Source organism: Oncorhynchus gorbuscha, linkage group LG05 (assembly GCF_021184085.1).
Source record: "Oncorhynchus gorbuscha isolate QuinsamMale2020 ecotype Even-year linkage group LG05, OgorEven_v1.0, whole genome shotgun sequence".
Taxonomy (NCBI): domain Eukaryota; kingdom Metazoa; phylum Chordata; class Actinopteri; order Salmoniformes; family Salmonidae; genus Oncorhynchus; species Oncorhynchus gorbuscha.
In genome coordinates, this window is record NC_060177.1 from 40,784,448 (window position 1) to 40,802,396 (window position 17,949).

The 17,949-nt window shown below is 40.8% G+C and overlaps 1 protein-coding gene across 1 annotated transcript in view; it reads right to left on the bottom strand.

Moving 5' to 3' along the window:
• Nucleotides 1-16,059, bottom strand: part of kcnk5a (potassium channel, subfamily K, member 5a) — a 71,749-nt gene extending 55,690 nt beyond the window's left edge. Inside the window, exon 1 of the mRNA XM_046348534.1 lies at nt 15,583-16,059. Coding sequence (XP_046204490.1) covers nt 15,583-15,768 — 186 coding nt within the window. The 5' untranslated portion in view covers nt 15,769-16,059. The remainder of the gene's footprint in view (nt 1-15,582) is intronic.
• Between the last annotated feature and the right edge of the window lie 1,890 nt (nt 16,060-17,949).

Consider the following 17,949-nt stretch of genomic DNA (forward strand, 5'->3'; position numbering starts at 1 on the left):
TCTCATTTAAATGTTAAGGAACATCAAGCTCATTCCTGTGCACGTTCACCAACATGTGAAGTTCATCATAACTTAGTTTGCTTGCTGAAGCCAATAACACTAGATTGCGCTAATAGTCTTCTGACTTCTGCCTGCTTCAGAGCTTAAACTATTTATTCTATCAACACAAAACCAACTTTCAAATGTGCAGAGCACCCCAACTTCAATTGCATTCAATTTTTTAATAACATTTCTACTTTTTAATACTACAACAATATTTAAATGAGCTCCAATTAATTTAAAATGCCCAAAAATGCCCACTCCCCCCTCCACAGATTGTACAACACACTGTGTGCCCTCAGGCCCCGACTCCACCACATATCTACAGTCGTGGCCAAAAGTTTTGAGAATGACAATATTTGCAGTGTTGACCCTTCTTTTTCAAGAACTCTGCAATCCGCCCTGGCATGCTGTCAATTAACTTCTGGGCCACATCCTGACCGATGGCAGCCCATTCTTGCATAATCCATGCTTGGAGTTTGTGGGGTTTTGTTTGTCCCACATGCCTCTTGAGGATTGAACACAAGTTCTCTGGGGAGTTTCCTAACCATGGACCCAAAATATCGATGTTTTGTTCCCCGAGCCACTTAGTTATGACTTTTGCCTTATGGCAAGGTGCTCCATCTTGCTGGAAAAGGCATTGTTCGTCACAAAACTGTTCCTGGAAGGTTGGTAGAAGTTGCTCTCGGAGGATGTGTTGTTACCATACTTTATTCATGGCTGTGTTCTTAGGCAAAATTGTGAGTGAGCCCACTCCCTTGGCTGAGAAGCAACCACACACATGAATGGTCTCAGGATGCTTTACTGTTGGCATGACACAGGACTGATGGTAGCGTTCACCTTGTCTTCTCCGGACAAGCTTTTTTTCCGGATGCCCCAAACAATCGGAAAGGGGATTCATCAGAGAAAATGACTTCACCCAAGTCCCTAGCATTCCAATCCCTGTACCTTTTGCAGAATATCAGTCTGTCCCTGATGCTTTTCCTGTAGACAAGTGGCTTCTTTGCTGCCCTTCTTGACACCAGACCATCATGCCTGCTACCATTCCTGAGCAAGCTCTGTACTGGTGGTGACCCGATCCCACAGCTGATTCAACTTTAGGAGACAGCCCTGGCGCTTCCTGGACTTTCTTGGGCGCCCTGAAGCCTTCTTCACCACAATTGAACCGCTATCCTTGAAGTTCTTGATGATCCGATAAATGCTTGATAAAAGTGCAATCTTACTGGCAGCAATATCCTTGCCTGTGAAGCCCTTTTTGTGCAATGCAATGATGACGATGTGTGTTTCCTTGCCAGTAACCATGGTTGACAGAGGAAGAACAATGATTCCAAGCACCACCCCCATTATGAAGATTAAAGTCTGTTATTCAAACTCAATCAGCATGACAGAGTGATCTCCAGCCTTGTCCTTGTCAACACTCACACCTGTGTTAACAAGGGAATCACTGACATGATGTCAGCTGGTACTTTTGTGGCAGGGCTGAAATGCAGTGGAAATGTTTTCTGGGGATTCAGTTCATTTGCATGGCAAAGAGGGACTTTGCAATTAATCTGATCACTCTTCATAACATTCTGGAGTATATGCAAAACTGAGGCAGCAGACTTTGTTAAAATGTATATTTGTGTCATTCTCAAAACTTTTGGCCACGACTGTACTCATCTTATCGTTTGTGTATGTGTGTCTGTGTGTGTCTGTGCCAATGTTTGTGTTGCTTCACAGTCCCCGCTGCTCCGTAAGGTGTTTTTTAAATCTAATTTTACTGCTTGCGTCAGGAACTTGATGTGGAATAGAGTTCCATGTTGTCATGGCTCTATATAGTACTGTGTGCCTCCCATAGTCTTTTCTGGACTTGGGGTCTGTGAAGAGACCTCTTGTGGCATGTCTTGTGGGTTATGCATGGGTGTCCGAGCTGTGTGCCAGTAGTTTAGACAGACAACTTCAGCATTCAACATGTCATTACCTCTCATAAATAAAAGTAGTGAAGAAGTCAATCTCTCCTTTACTTTCAGCCAGGAGAGATTGACATGCATATTATTAATATTAGCTCTGTGTACATCCAAGGGCCAGCTGGGCAAACCTGTTCTGAGCAAATTGCAATTTTCCTAAGTCCTTTTTTTGTGGCACCTGACCACACGACTGAACAATAGTCAAGGTGCGACAAAACTAGCGCGTGTAGGACCTGCCTTGTTGATAGTGTTGTTAAGAAGGCAGAGCATCGCATTATTATAGACAGACTACTCCCCGTCTTAGTTACTACTGCATCAATATGTTTTGACCATGACAGTTTACAATCTAGTGTTACTCCAAGCAGTTCAGTCATCTCAACTCGTTCAATTTACACATTATTTAGTTGAGGTTTAGGATTTAGGGAGTGTTTTGTTCCAAATACAATGTTTTTAGTTTTAGAAATATTTGGGGCTAACTTATTCCTTGCAACCCACTCTGAAACTAACTAGAGCTCTGTTAAGTGTTGCAGTCATTTCAGTCGCCGTAGTAGCTGAAGTGTATAGTGGTGAGTCGTCCACATACATTGAAACTCTTGCTTTACTCAAAGTCAGTGGCATGTCATTTGTATAAATGCAATTTTGATAAGACCAACTAAACCTTAAATGGTTTGAAAATGGTGGCATAAGATACCAGGTATTATTAAATTGCCCGGTCTCAGTGCTACATGTAGTAATACTACAGAATAGTCTCTTCACTTTTGGTTGAAGTTTGAACAGTATAAAACAATCAAAATGAAGAAATCCCCATTTAAATCACTTAGTGTTGCAACCCTAGTGTCATGCACAACTCATAAAGCAAATGTTGAACTTTTATTATTCAAAAACATAATGCCATCATACTGCCAGAAATGTGGAAAATATTGTGATAAGATATTTTGCCCATGTCACCCAGCCATATCCTACAATCTAATGTTGAACACAGACAAATACCCTGACTGATTTAGATTAATTTAGGTATCCACATGAAAGTGCAGTTCATGCTTCGGCTATGCACAATTACATTTCATTCCTTCCACATAAGGATATCCATTACTGAGTTCAAGGTCTAGATTGTTAGTGATAGACAGCTCATTTATTGGTTTGCTGCAGCTCCAGACAAGTAATCAAATTGATTCTGGTGAAAGGGGCAAAACAATAAACAAATAAATTCCATTAATTATTAACCTAGTTTCATGGTTTTTGATGGCTGCTTTACATGGAACTATGACACACGTGACAGACTGTTGAGACTTATCTTACTTTTGGACTTATTTCACATCAGTAGAATTCAACATTGTTCCTGTCAGAAGCAAGCAGTGGATTCACCAAAGAAGCTTCGCAATTTGTCCATTTTATCAACTTAACATATTACCCTTAAAAGAGGACAAGTCACAAAAGTACAGGTTAATGACTAACAAGGGTCCTTCTTGATGGCTGGTTGGACTCGGTTCCTTGGACCGATTTCTCCATGGTCATTTAACTAGTGGCATGTTAGTTAATCTGTAAATCATCAAGAATGTCTTAACCTCAAAAGCAGAAATTGAAAAGTGTATTGCGCTTGAAAACCATTATTTCTACAGAGGGACTTCACCTCTGTACAGGGGAGACTTGAGGTGTGTGAAGGGTTAGACCTGCAATGGCATGAATAAATTGCAGCAAGTTGACACGGTAGGACAACTTACGCTATTTATAGCCAAAAGCATTCAATGTTTAAAACCCAGGACGATTGAGGCACATGCAGAATCAGCTGAACACTCAAAGGTTATCGTGATAAGAGATGTAGCACTAAGCGCCACTGAATTTTACCACTGTCATTAAATCTGACTTAACTCAATCCTCCTGACACCAACAACTCAAGAGACAGAGAGGTAGTCCAACAAATGCATGGCCTATTTATTAGGGATGTAAGGATTCACCAATACAGATGGGAATCCAGTTCTAATGTTTAAGATACCCGTGCATCGGTTCTTGGGACTCCAAACCAATACGATTGTAGTATGTGTCGGTCAGAAAACGTTTTATATTCCTATTGCTTTCCTCCTTCCTTCCAAAACCTCATGTTTTATGACTGAACTGGTGCGTCCTTAATTGCTTATGTAACTGTGTGTAAGTGCGTATGACAGTAATTGATCTACAAGTTGACTTGAAGCAAAGCAAACCCAATACCTGTCAATAGTTTTTGTAACAACTCTGCGCACAGTGCCCAGCTTCCCATGTTGTCCAACGAGAGGTAGGCCTATCCCTGATCAAATATTTGCTCATCTGCGCAGCACATTCAGCATTCAAATACTTGTAAAATGACTTAGGCAATATTTAATCATTGGCTTCATTAGATAGGTGACAACCAATGTAATTTGCTGGGTTATTGTTATCAAATGTGCTGTAGAAAACGTTGGTTTACTGGAATAAAAGTAGGCTACCGGACAGACAACTGTTGGGGCTTACATCATTTATATTATTGTTGCACGGTACACTGAGTTTTGATACTAGAACATGAAAAACGTTTCGGCACTAGAATTTTTGTTACTTTCGGTACTTTTGTAAAATGTGTCTCGTGTCATCTACTGATTGAGAGAAGATCAAGTCTGTCAATCAGCACAGCCGAAGTCCCCTTAAAGCGCGAGCGCACCATGCCTTCTCCGTGAGTGCCTGCTCCACTTTCTCATTGCTAGCTCCAGCCTGTCCTGAGGAACCACTGCACTCACTGGATGTCTGGGATGCATCACCACTTATGCAGCACAGAAGTTAACACTTGAATAATGCAACACAGCTTTTAGAAAAAGGTTGAAACTGATAATTACTGTTCGTGAAACAATGTGCATTACAGGCTAGAACACTTGACAATGCAATAAGATACTGGTAGCTTCAAGCTTTGTAGGGTAACGTTCCTTGCTAGCTTACAGCTGAAATGAACATCAATTCACTACTCTAGTACCTTGTTTGTGTTCATGTCAACTATAATGCAAAATATTGATGATTTCAAAACTGATTCATCAAAAACTATTCATTCCGGGTTTAGAGTAGCTGAAAGGTGGGACTAAAAACAAATAAAAACAATTGAAAAAAAGATGACTCATGTAAAATATACCGTGTCTGTAATATGTATATAGTATAAGCTGTACGTAGAAGCCTAAGTGTCCATTATTTTTCTCCAATAAGGAGAGGGGTGGTAGGATTATGGTAAAATAATAAAGGAAACATTTATATTTTAATGAAATATATATTTGGTATTGGAAATTATGCAGACAATTACATTGATAGAACCCATAATCTATCTGCAATATTAAAGCTGATCCACCCCAAAAATAACAAACAGACTGTGTGTGTGAGAATGACGTCATCGGTCTTAAAGATACACTTTTGTAAAAGAAGAGATTGCTTATTTTATGCAAATGTTGTTGATTAGCATAATAAAATAAGTCCCAAATGGAAGGGAAACTGATTGTTTTTCATCTGTAGCCTCATGAAATCAGCAAAAACAAACACAATAACTCAATGAATGCACACACTCCTATTGCATATGCAGTCTCTTGTGTATTGTAAATAAGCCCAGACTACATCTTGTTTTACCCAGCTTATCAATAAAGATGTATCATTCAAATAAACTACTACTATTAAGTTATATGTAGATAAATCAGTAAGAAAAAGTCTAATTGAAAGTATGATTGTATAAAAAAAATCAAACGCAAATATAATGATATTGAACTCAAAAGATCTGTCTGGATCAAGTGCCATTCTGTGACTGGCTGAGGAGTCTTATTTTGTTGCTGCGGTATTGTTTTGGAATCGAGTATCGTGATGGTATCGTGATACTAAACCTGGTATCGAAGTAAAAATCCTGGTATCGTGACAATCATTTATTTTGCTCAGGGTCACCGTCATAAATTATTCTGGTAGTTTTGCAAGCCTCACAGCACAGAAGTTCCAAATGGTCAAAACCACTCACTTTTGAAAATCCAAAGCCGTCTAATATTCATTGGCTATGTCTCAATTTATTTTTAAGGTAACGATACTTTACTAGCTCAAAACACTTAGCTCCATCAGCAGCAGATTTAGAATGGAAAATCACTGTCTTCATGCAAATGTTAGTATATCGAACCACATCATATCAAACTGAATTGTTCCGTTCCTTTGATCAAACTGCATCGCAAGGAATCGTTTCAACCGAAAATGCATTGTTCCTGTATCTTATTGGAGCCCAAGCATCTGGATGCGAATCATCATTGAAAGGGAAACACCCTACTGTTTATCTATTGCTCCCAGGCAACATCCTAAAGAGGACATAAAACAGGTTGCTAGCAACTAACCAAGTCCCCCCATCCAAGACACCACCGGTGTATTAAATTCTTATTTGTACAGAGGATAATAAACAGCTCCAGTCTTTTTATGACTGTTTCTTGAGGACAAGCACTTGATGGGCCATAAAAAGGCAATCACAAAACCTTATAAAACAGCAAGCACTTCACAGGCACAACACTCACTGTGAGCAGTTACCTCCCTGTTAATGAACTCTTTGCTAGTGTCCCAACTTACAGATTAACACTGCTTTTAAACTTTTACAAATAATTTAACAGGTCATGAATTGTAAATGAATTGTGTGTGCCTGAGTGGTAATGCCCCCCAAAAAGTACAAATGAGTCTAGAAGTTCATGGTTTAGATCCATGTGACTGCCTATCCTGCATTCTCTCCTCCTGCTCTATATTCTCCTCTGTTTTTGAATATATAAAAGAAAGAAAGGATTCTAGTCTCAACATGTAAAAATGTACACGTCAAAATGGCAAAAAATGATGGAGCTTCATAAATTAGAGCCCAAAAGCCTCCTCTGAATTATGGAAGGCAAAAAAATCTGGGAATTGAGTCTGGGAAATGTAATTAAATCAACCATCCTGACCCCCAGTCATAATTTTTGGAGGCTTTTGAAATCCCATGGCTGGTATAATGCATTCTTTGTTTTCTAGACTAGATCCAGTTAAAGTTGAGCCTTAAGTCCACTGGCCCCTTCCTCCAGTTACCGAGCTCACAGCACCAACTCTCCAAAAGATAGAATACAACAGTCTTGTTCCTGTAACTAAGAAAGTGAGGTAAGTAAACAAAAATTAAACAAAAATTACTTATCGTCCCTTAACAGTCACTTCTGTCATGATGAAGTGCTTGTAGAGGCAAGTTAAGGACCATATCACCTCCACCTTACCTGACACCCTAGACTAACTACAATTTGCATATCACCCAAACAGATCTACAGACGACACGATAGCCAATGCACTGCACACTGCCCTGGACAAGAGACATACATATGTAAGAATGCTGTTCATCGACCACAGCTCAGCCTTCAACACCATAGTGCCCTCCAAGCTCATCACAAAGCTGTGCAACTGGATCCTGGACTTCCTGATGGGACGATCCCAAGTGTTGAAGGTAGGCAACAACAACACCACGCAGATCCGCAACATGAGGGAAACCCACATGGGTGCGTGCGTACCACCCTCCTGTACTTCCCATTTACCCATGACAGCGTGGCCATGAATGTCTCAAACTCAATAACAAGACAGCGTACAGGGAGGAGGCGAAAGGCCTGGCGGAGTGGTGCCATGAAAATAACCTCTCCCTCAACGTCAAAACGAAGGAGCTGATCGTGGACTACAGGAGACAGCAGAGAGTGCACATCCACACCGACGGGGCCACAGTAGAGAGGGTCAAAAGCTTCGAGTTCCTCAGCATGCACATTACTGACAACCGGAAATGGTTCCTTCACACAGACAGCGTGGTGAAGGTGGCGCAACAGCGCCTCTTCAACCTGAGAATGCTGAAGAAAATTCGGCCTGGCCCTTAAAACCCTCACAAACTTCTACAGATGCACCCTCCTGTCGGGCTGTATCACCACCTAGTAAAGCAATTGCACCGTCCACAACCGCAGGGCTCTCCAGAGGGTGGTGCGGAAAGCCTCAATGCACTTTATATCGAAAATAAATGAGATCTTTAGTATACTTGTCCAGATGCGATACCGTGGAGATAACAACTTTGTATGATTTTATTAATAGCAAGGATATACTTTATTCAGTCAGTTCTACACCTTTTATGAACTAGTTAAGCTTGCTGTCAATCAAAAAACTCAGTGGCTGCATATGAAACACGCCAGGGTCCAACGTTAACTTTTGTTTTGTCACTGGTCCGGTTGACCAAAAATCTACTGGGCCAAATTCTGGCTAGCAGTGTTCACCCCTGTCCCTTCTTCTCTGGGGTTACCAGCGGCTGGCAACTAATGTTATTGTGCATTAACGCCACCTACTGTACTGGAGCGCCCCCCACCTCCCACCTGTCCTAACTTAAAATTTGACCAATATTAGTATAAAGGGTTCCTGAATTGCAGGCTGCAATTGCACCCTTCTCCTATATTCATCTATTAAAATGATTCATTTGTATTCAAAAGCTGTTTAGTATAATTAAGCAATGCAAGTTATAAATATTCTTTACAATTTAATTGTATTATTCATTTTTGTTTAATTGAGAATATGACGCTGTCCCTTTAAGACAAACGTTCCAAAACAGATATCAACATGGCTACCGTAGGCCAATAGAGTTGTCCTTTTATATTTTTTTCATTTAGCAGACTGTCAACAGTAGCCAGCATATTGCTAGTGTGTTCACTATTGAAGGATTACTTTTGTAAATCACTTGTAAATCACGCCTAAAAAGCTTAGCGAGTAGAATGATGGGCGGATCGTTTTGATCTGGACAGCTGACGTGTGATGGCATCAACTCATGTACTGCTCGAGAAGTTGTAACTCGCGGGAGCGTGGTGGTGTGTTAATGAACAGCCCAAAAATATTGCTTAAATACAAATAGCATGACATTTATGCTTGTAGTCTTCAATGGTTATCTTTGGCAACAGAGCAGGTAAATGTTTATTTGGAATGCAAAAATGTGCCGAGTTAGTTACTGGTCACTGACGAAATCCACTGGCCAACATGTTTTTACCAGTGGTGTAAAGTACTTAAGTAAAAATACTTTTAAAGTATCTGTACTTTACCTTTTTTTACTGCTTCACCACCACACTTCTTCGGAGGACAAATATCTTTGTTTTTTTACAGCTTTTCTGCTACATATACATACATTTTGCATACATGGTACTTTTTTATAAAGAAGTCACATAACAATAAAACAAGCTCTTTAATCCCACCCTCAGCCCATCCCACCTGTCACCATAGAGCACCCTCGTGTGGTTTCCATGTGCCATATAGTTTTCCGTTGTGCTGTGATGTTTCACTTTTTTTTACCTTTCTAATCTCATAGTATCCACAGATTGTGAGCTAAAGATAAACCTTTCCTACCAGTATTATTAATTGACTGACTGACTATGGCTTTCCAAATCACCCAACACTGCTATTTGTAAGGTACATTTTAAGTGCATGTTGTGATTTTTTAACCATTCCTGAACCTGTGACCAGAAACAAGTTTTACTTTACTATTTATATTTGACAACTTTTAATTTTACTTCACTACATGCCGAAAGATAATTATGTACTTTTTACTCCATAAATTGTACCTGAGACCCAAAAAGTACTTGTTACATTTTGAATGCTAAGCAGCACAGGGAAATGGTATAATTTACACACTTATCAAGAGAACATTCCCACTCTTAACTGACTTGCCTAGTTAAAGGTTCAATAAAATAAAAAAAATGGTACCACTCAAGGATCTATGTACTTTGCTACATTCATATTTCCCTCGATCCTGACTACTCTCCCAATCCCTGCTGCTGAAAAACATCCCCAAAGCATGATGCTGCCAACATCATGCTTCTCCGTAGGGATGGTACCAGGTTTCCTCCAGAAGTGACGCTTGGCATTTAGGCCAAAATAGTTTAATTTTGATTTCATCAGACCAGAGAATCTTGTTTCTCATAGTCAGAGTCTCTTTGGTGCCTTTTGGCAAACTCCAAGTGGGCTGTCGCACTTTTTACTGAGGAGTGGCTTAAGTCTGGACACTCTACCATAAAGGCCTGATTGGTGGAGTGCGGCAGAGATGGTTGTCCTTCTGGAAGGTTCTGCCATCTCCACAGAGGAACTCTGGAGCTCTGCCAGAGTGGCCATCGGGTTCTTAGTCAAATCAAATCAAATTTTATTTGTCACATACACATGGTTAGCAGATGTTAATGCGAGTGTAGCGAAATGCTTGTGCTTCTAGTTCCGACAATGCAGTGATAACCAACAAGTAATCTAACTAACAATTCCAAAACAACTGTCTTATACACAGTGTAAGGGGATAAGGAACATGTACATAAGGATATATGAATGAGTGATGGTACAGAGCAGCATACAGTAGATGGTATCGAGTACAGTATATACATATGAGATGAGTGTGTAGACAAAGTAAACAAAGTGGCATAGTTAAAGTGGCTAGTGATACATGTGTTACATAAGGATGCAGTCGATGATGTAGAGTACAGTATATACATATGCATATGAGATTAATAATGTAGGGTAAGTAACATTATATAAGGTAGCATTGTTTAAAGTGGCTAGTGATATATTTACATCATTTCCCATCAATTCCCATTATTAAAATGGCTGGAGTTGGGTCAGTGTCAATGACAGTGTGTTGGCAGCAGCCACTCAATGTTAGTGGTGGCTGTTTAACAGTCTGATGGCCTTGAGATAGAAGCTGTTTTTCAGTCTCTCGGTCCCAGCTTTGATGCACCTGTACTGACCTTGCCTTCTGGATGATAGCGGGGTGAACATGCAGTGGTTCGGGTGGTTGATGTCCTTGATGATCTTTATGGCCTTCCTGTAACAACGGGTGGTGTAGGTGTCCTGGAGGGCAGGTAGTTTGCCCCCGGTGATGCGTTGTGCAGTCCTCACTACCCTCTGGAGAGCCTTACGGTTGAGGGCGGAGCAGTTGCCGTACCAGGCGGTGATACAGCCCGCCAGGATGCTCTCGATTGTGCATCTGTAGAAGTTTGTGAGTGCTTTTGGTGACAAGCCAAATTTCTTCAGCCTCCTGAGGTTGAATAGGCGCTGCTGCGCCTTCTTCACGACGCTGTCAGTGTGAGTGGACCAATTCAGTTTGTCTGTGATGTGTATGCCGAGGAACTTAAAACTAGCTACCCTCTCCACTACTGTTCCATCGATGTGGATAGGGGGTGTTCCCTCTGCTGTTTCCTGAAGTCCACAATCATCTCCTTAGTTTTGTTGACGTTGAGTGTGAGGTTATTTTCCTGACACCACACTCCGAGGGCCCTCACCTCCTCCCTGTAGGCCGTCTCGTCGTTGTTGGTAATCAAGCCTACCACTGTTGTGTCGTCCGCAAACTTGATGATTGAGTTGGAGGCGTGCGCCACGCAGTCGTGGGTGAACAGGGAGTACAGGAGAGGGCTCAGAACGCACCCTTGTGGGGCCCCCGTGTTGAGGATCAGCGGGGAGGAGATGTTGTTGCCTACCCTCACCACCTGGGGGCGGCCCGTCAGGAAGTCCAGTACCCAGTTGCACAGGGCGGGGTCGAGACCCAGGGTCTCGAGCTTGATGACGAGCTTGGAGGGTACTATGGTGTTGAATGCCGAGCTGTAGTCGATGAACAGCATTCTCACATAGGTATTCCTCTTGTTCCTCAGGTTCCCTGACCAATGCCCTTCTCCCCCGATTGCTCAGTTTAGCCGGGCGGCCAGCTCTAGGAAGAGTCTTGCTGGTTCTAAACGTCTTCAATTTAAGAATGATGGAGGCCGCATCCTGAGTGGCCCAGCGAACTAAGGCACTGCATTGCAGTGCTTGAGGCGTCACTACAGACCTGTGTCACAGTCGGCCTTGGCCGGGAGACCAATGAGGCGGTGCACAAGTGGCCCAGTGTCGTTCGGGTTAGGGGAGGGTTTGGGCGTCTGGGATTTCCTTGTCCCATCGCACTCTAGCTACTCCTTGTGGCGGGCCGGGCGCCTGCAAGCAGACATCGGTCACCAGCTGGAAGGTGTTTCCTCCGACACATTGGTGCGGCTGGCTTCCGGATTAAGTGAGCTGTTTATCAAGAAGCAGTGCGGCTTGGCAGAGTCGTGTTTCGGAGGACGCTTGGTTCTTGACCTTCACCTCTCGCGAGTCCATAGGGGAGTTGCGATGTTGGGACAAGACTGTAACTACTAATAGAAAGGTGTGTGCCTTTCCAAATCATGTCCAATCAATTGAATTTCCCACAGGTGGACTCCAATCAAGATGCTCAATGGAAACAGGATCTCAATTTTCTAATAGAAAAAAACGTATCTGTTTTCTATTTTTAATACATTTGCTAAACTATATATTTTTTTACTGTTTTTGCATTGTTATTATGCGGTACTGTGCGTAGATTGCTGAGGAAAATGTTGTTAATTCACTTTAGAATAATGCTGAAACATAAAATGTGGAAAAAGTCAACGGTTCTGAATACGTCCCGAATGCACTGTGCGTATGTATGTGCACACACAACCAGTCAAAAGTTTGGACACGCCTACTAATTACATGTTTTTCTGTATTTTTACTATTTTCTATATTGTAGAATAATAGCAAAGACATGAAAACTATGAAATAATACATATGGAATGATGTAGTTACCAAAAAAGTGTTAAACAAATCAAAATATATTTTATATTTGAGATTCTTCAAAGTAGCCACCCTTTGCCTTGATGGCAGCTTTAAATTCACTCAACCAGCTTCACGAGGCAGTCACCTGGAATACATTTCAATTAACAGGTGTGCCATGTTAAAAGTTAATTTGTGCAATTTCTTTCCTTCTTAATGCGTTTGGGCCAATCAGTTATGTTGTGACAAGGTATGGGTGGTATACAGAATATAGCCCTATTTGGTAAAAGACCAAGTCCATATTATGTTAACAACAGCTCAAATAAGTAAAGAGAAATGACAGTGCATCATTACTTTAAGACATGAAGGTAAGTCAATGTGGAAAATTTCAAGAACTTTGAAAGTTTCTTCAAGTGTAGTTGTTAAAATAAAGAGCTATGATGAAACTGCCTCTCACGAGGACCGCTCATTAGAGTTAACTGCACCTGCATCCCAAATAAATGCTTCACAGAGTTAAAGTAACAGACACATCTCAACATCAACTGTTCAGAGGAGACTGAGTGAATAAGGCCTTCATGGTCGAATTGCTGCAAAGAAACCACTACTAAAGGTCACCAATATGAAGAAGAGACTTGCTTGGGCCAAGAAACACGAACAATGAACATTCGACGGGTGGAAATCTGTCCTTTGGTCAGATGAGTCCATATTTAAGATTTTGGGCTCCAACCGCCGTGTCTTTGTTAGACGCAGAGTAGGTGAATGGATGATCTCCGCTTGTGTGGTTCCCACCATGAAGCATGGAGGAGGAGGTGTGATGGTGTGGGGTGCTATGCTGGTGACACTGTCAGTGATTTATTCAGAATTCAAGGCGTACTTAACCAGCATTGCTACCACAGCATTCTGAAGTGATACGCCATCCCATCTGGTTTGCGCTTAGTCGGACTATCATTTTTTTTTCAACAGGACAATGACCCAACACACACCCAGGCTGTGTAAGGGCTATTTGACCAAGAAGGAGTGTGATTGAGTGCTGCATCAGATCACCTGGCCTCCATGATCACCCGACCTCAACCCAATTGAGATGGTTTGGGATGAGTTGGATCGCAGAGTGAAGGAAAAGCAGCCAACAAGTGCTCAGTATATGTGGAAACTCCTTCAAGACTGTTGGAAAAGCATTCCAGGTGAAGCTGGTTGAGAGAATGGCATGGGTGTGCAAAGCTGTCATCAAGGCAAAGGGTGGCTACCTTGAAGAATCTCAAATATAAAATATATGTTGGTTTGTTTAACACTTTTTTGGTAACTACATGATTCAATAACTGTCTTCACTATTATTCTACAATGTAAAAATAAATAGCACAAAAAAGGAAAACCCTTGAATGAGTAGTTGTGTCCAAACTTTTCACTGGTAGTGTATGTATGTATATATAAATAAAATTAATTTTTGGGGGGATTGTGTGTGTAGTGATTTTTTAAATTTTTATTATTGCTAGTTATTACTGCATTGTTGGAGCTAGAAACACAAGCATTTCGCTGCATATGTGGAGCAGAGAGGGGGACATGTTAAGACATGCGCTCTGTTTTTTGCCAGAGGCATTCAGGAGAGAATACTATCCATGCCTTCAAACCCAACCACAGCTGTAATTTTACAATATCCCTCACCTGACCTCGTTTTTTTAAATACATTGTTCAGTATCAGAATGTGTTTTAATACTGTTGCTTCGCCGTCATTCTCTTCCTGATGGCATTCAAACAGAAAGCAAAACCGAAAGAAAACATTGAGATGGAAGACGTTGCAGAAACAAAGAAAACCATGGAGATAATGCATGGATTTTACAATAGACTTGAAAGTTTCAAGGAAGGGAGTTATAATATTCTCTCTCTCAAACTGTCTTCATCTATAAATATAATGTCTACATCCACATCCCTGACAAAAACTGAGCCAAGTCATCAAAACGCGAGGCAACTGACAGGGACTTGAGGATAACAACAAAATATGTCATAGAGGGGTTGTCAAATCACCCCATGTAATTATGGGGTGTTGACTTTGGTCATTTGAGCACAGCACACTTCTGACAGAGGCCATGCATGGAGTTCAATGACACTACACCTACTTTGCTGCTGGAAGCATTATCATTTGTACAGGGAGTCAAATCTTTGCCCTCGGAACAACACTGTGTACGAAAACTTATAAAGACACAAAGGTTATAGATTGGCCTACAGTACACACCCAGACATATTGGCACATTATATCACTGCTCCAGAAAATGATATTCTATAACACACAGGCACCATAATCTAAACAACATAAATGCAACTTAACCAGGTCATAAAACAGGTTATAGCCTGTTTTATAGCATAAGCAACAGAGGGAGTCAGGAATCACACCTGATTTAGGGTCAGATACGAGCTGTTCGCTGAAGGGGTACTGAGTTGAGGATAAGGTTGGGATGAGCTGATTCTAGATCTGTGGTAAATTGCAACTTCAAGATGAAGAATGAATTAATTGATGAAGTGAGCATAATGACAGGTGTTTGTTTATCCAGTGAACTTGCAGGTTGACTCAATGCATTTAGGCACTATGCACCTAATATCTAATTCCCAATTGGTACACAGGCCAGGTGTGCACTCTTCTGATAATAAATATACAATGACAGTGGCAGGATTATGGCTTTATGAACTAGATTCCGTTACGTAAAACCATAAACATTTTGATCACTCCTCAGGACGTTTGAAGACAAATGCCATTCAAGCGTATATGTCTAGTATTTAGTTAAATGCATGAATCAATCTTTAAAGGTTACTTGTTCTTATACAGGTACAAATTAATATACTACATTAAAATATCCAACAGCAAATGAGGGATTGTTGTCATACAGTAAGTGAATGAAGCCAGAACTGTGACTTTTAGGCTACTCAAAACAACACCATATTAAATAGCTCATTACCACTATTAGTGCAATCTCGCAATCAGCGTGAATGACATTTCGACCAATAAAATATTCTGAAATTATTATCATCGTACCTCCAAAATCTTGTCCAAGTCATCTTTGGTGAGACAGGGGTAGTCTTCTAGTATTTTATCCCTTTGTGCACTGTACTGTTTTGCAGCAAGTTTCCAATTCGGTTCCTCGAGAACTTGGAATATTGCTGCCCCGATGGACAGATAAAAAATGATCGCAGAAGTCAATAGAGGACCTTTATCCACCATACTTACAATGGCTCAATTTATAAATTCGCGGGAGAGGGGTCCCAATTTAAAAGTGTAAGTGTTGTACCAAGCACATGCTCAACAGTCTTTTGGTGCGGCTTGACTTTTATTCCTTACGAGTCTTTTGAAAAACTTGCCAAAAATACCTCTGGTAACATTTGCTCTGGTACAAATAATCAGAAAGTGTACATAAATGTATCCGAAATGGGCGAATATGAACGCTGTGTTGAAATGTCAACACAGATGCGTGTTTATTCGGTGCAGCAGTTTGTTCTCCACGTGCGCTGCTCTGTTGCAAATAATTACGGGCTACGGAGATGCCTAGGCTAATACTGAAACTCGTGGGGGAGTGGAGAAACGCACAAAAGATCCGCCCATTAGAATAGGCTCTTCTAGTCACTGGTCTGGGGGGTGGGGGTTCTGTTGGTAATGCCCCCTCCTCCTGCATAAATTGACTACATTACTTTTTATTTCGCGTTCCAGTTTTCATTTGCAGCTGACTTTCGCTTCAGCTTGCCAGTTCATTATTGTGGTGAAATTGTTTAATGTTTTTCCTTCAACTCATTTATTCATTGCATTCGATGACGTGGGCCCTCAAGGCGTTTTCCAGGGATAGATACAATACATTATTATTTTATCATTTCGAGGCCACATAACTTTATTTTCTCCCAGAAGGAACTTCAGTTGTGGCATTCAGATATTAAACACATAACATTTCACACATGACAAATCCAAGAACATTGTGCAACAATAATGGCATTAATTACAAGGAACCTGTCATTGTTGTTATCATTCGAGAGGCCTATACAAAAATATTTTACTCTGTCTGGCAGCGGTGGAAAAAGTACCCAATTGTCATACTTGAGTAAAAGTAAAGATACTTTAGTAGAAAATGACAAAAAAAGTGAAAGTCACTCAGTAAAATACTACTTTAGTAAAAGTCTAAGTATTTTTATTTTTTTATTTAACTTTTATTTAACTTTTATACTAGACAAATAACTAGACAAATTCGTACTTACAATGACGACCTACACCTGCATGCAGTCGTGAGGGAGACAAATATATTAGTTCATAGGTTAGGGCCCTTAATTTTGAATAAATCTAACAAATGTGAGTTGTTAGAATATATAAAGGATAACAGTTTCTATGAAGTACATATGTTCTTTTCACCAACTACTTTAAGTAACCATCTGTCTTCTGTACCCATACCAAATGTAACAAATCATACTAATTTGAGTGTTCCAGATTTACATTTACTATGTTACGTCTAGTCTATGAGACCAGACTGAGTAGGTCTGTGACATTGCATTTTGTCATTACTGGCAAATTAATACTCTTAATTACACCGGGAAAATTCTGGCTTATAAAATGTCCATCCATGCCTTTTACCAGTTCTGAATGCCAGTAATACAAAGAGTGTCTGATGGGGTCAATTGAGCCAAAATATGAATCCTACTTATCACGTAGCAGTCAGAACAATTGGCCATAATAATCTCCTGAACGCAACACAAGCAACATGTGACTATCCTCTCACATCTACGGTAAACCACAATGGAAACAGAAGCAATGAATATGAACCTCTCTAAAGGATGTTTCATTTGGAGTCGAATGCCAGAGCTGTGAATCAGTAGTGGAGTCATAATAAAAAATCTACTGTATACTCGACTCATTTATCGAGTCTGACTACGACTGTCTGATAAAGCACTTTTGATAATCCATCTGAAGCCTTTAAATAGTTTTGTGACCCACCAAGTAAACAAATACATTTTCCTAACCACAACACAATCAAATTAATTTTGTAAAGCTCTTTTTACAACAATTGACCCACTAACAAAGCAATTCTTCCAACCACCCCACACACACAAGTTGTGCTTTTCAGTAACCCGGACTAGACCACCACACAGTCTTTAGCTGCCCTCCTAGTATTTAGCTGCAACCCATTGGTCGGTCTCCGACCCACTAAGAAACACTGTCCTAGACAACACATGACAACACAAGCTCCATGTGACCACCCACCCACATTTAGGTTCTTGTCCCATTGGATTCAAAAATAGTGCACTGTATAGGGAATAGGGTACCGTTTGGGACACAGCCCCCTCCTCACTTGCTGTCCTGACTAAGAGCATATGTCAGATAAAGAGGTAAACAAACGCAGGGCACTGTTAGGATGTGGCTTCCCTT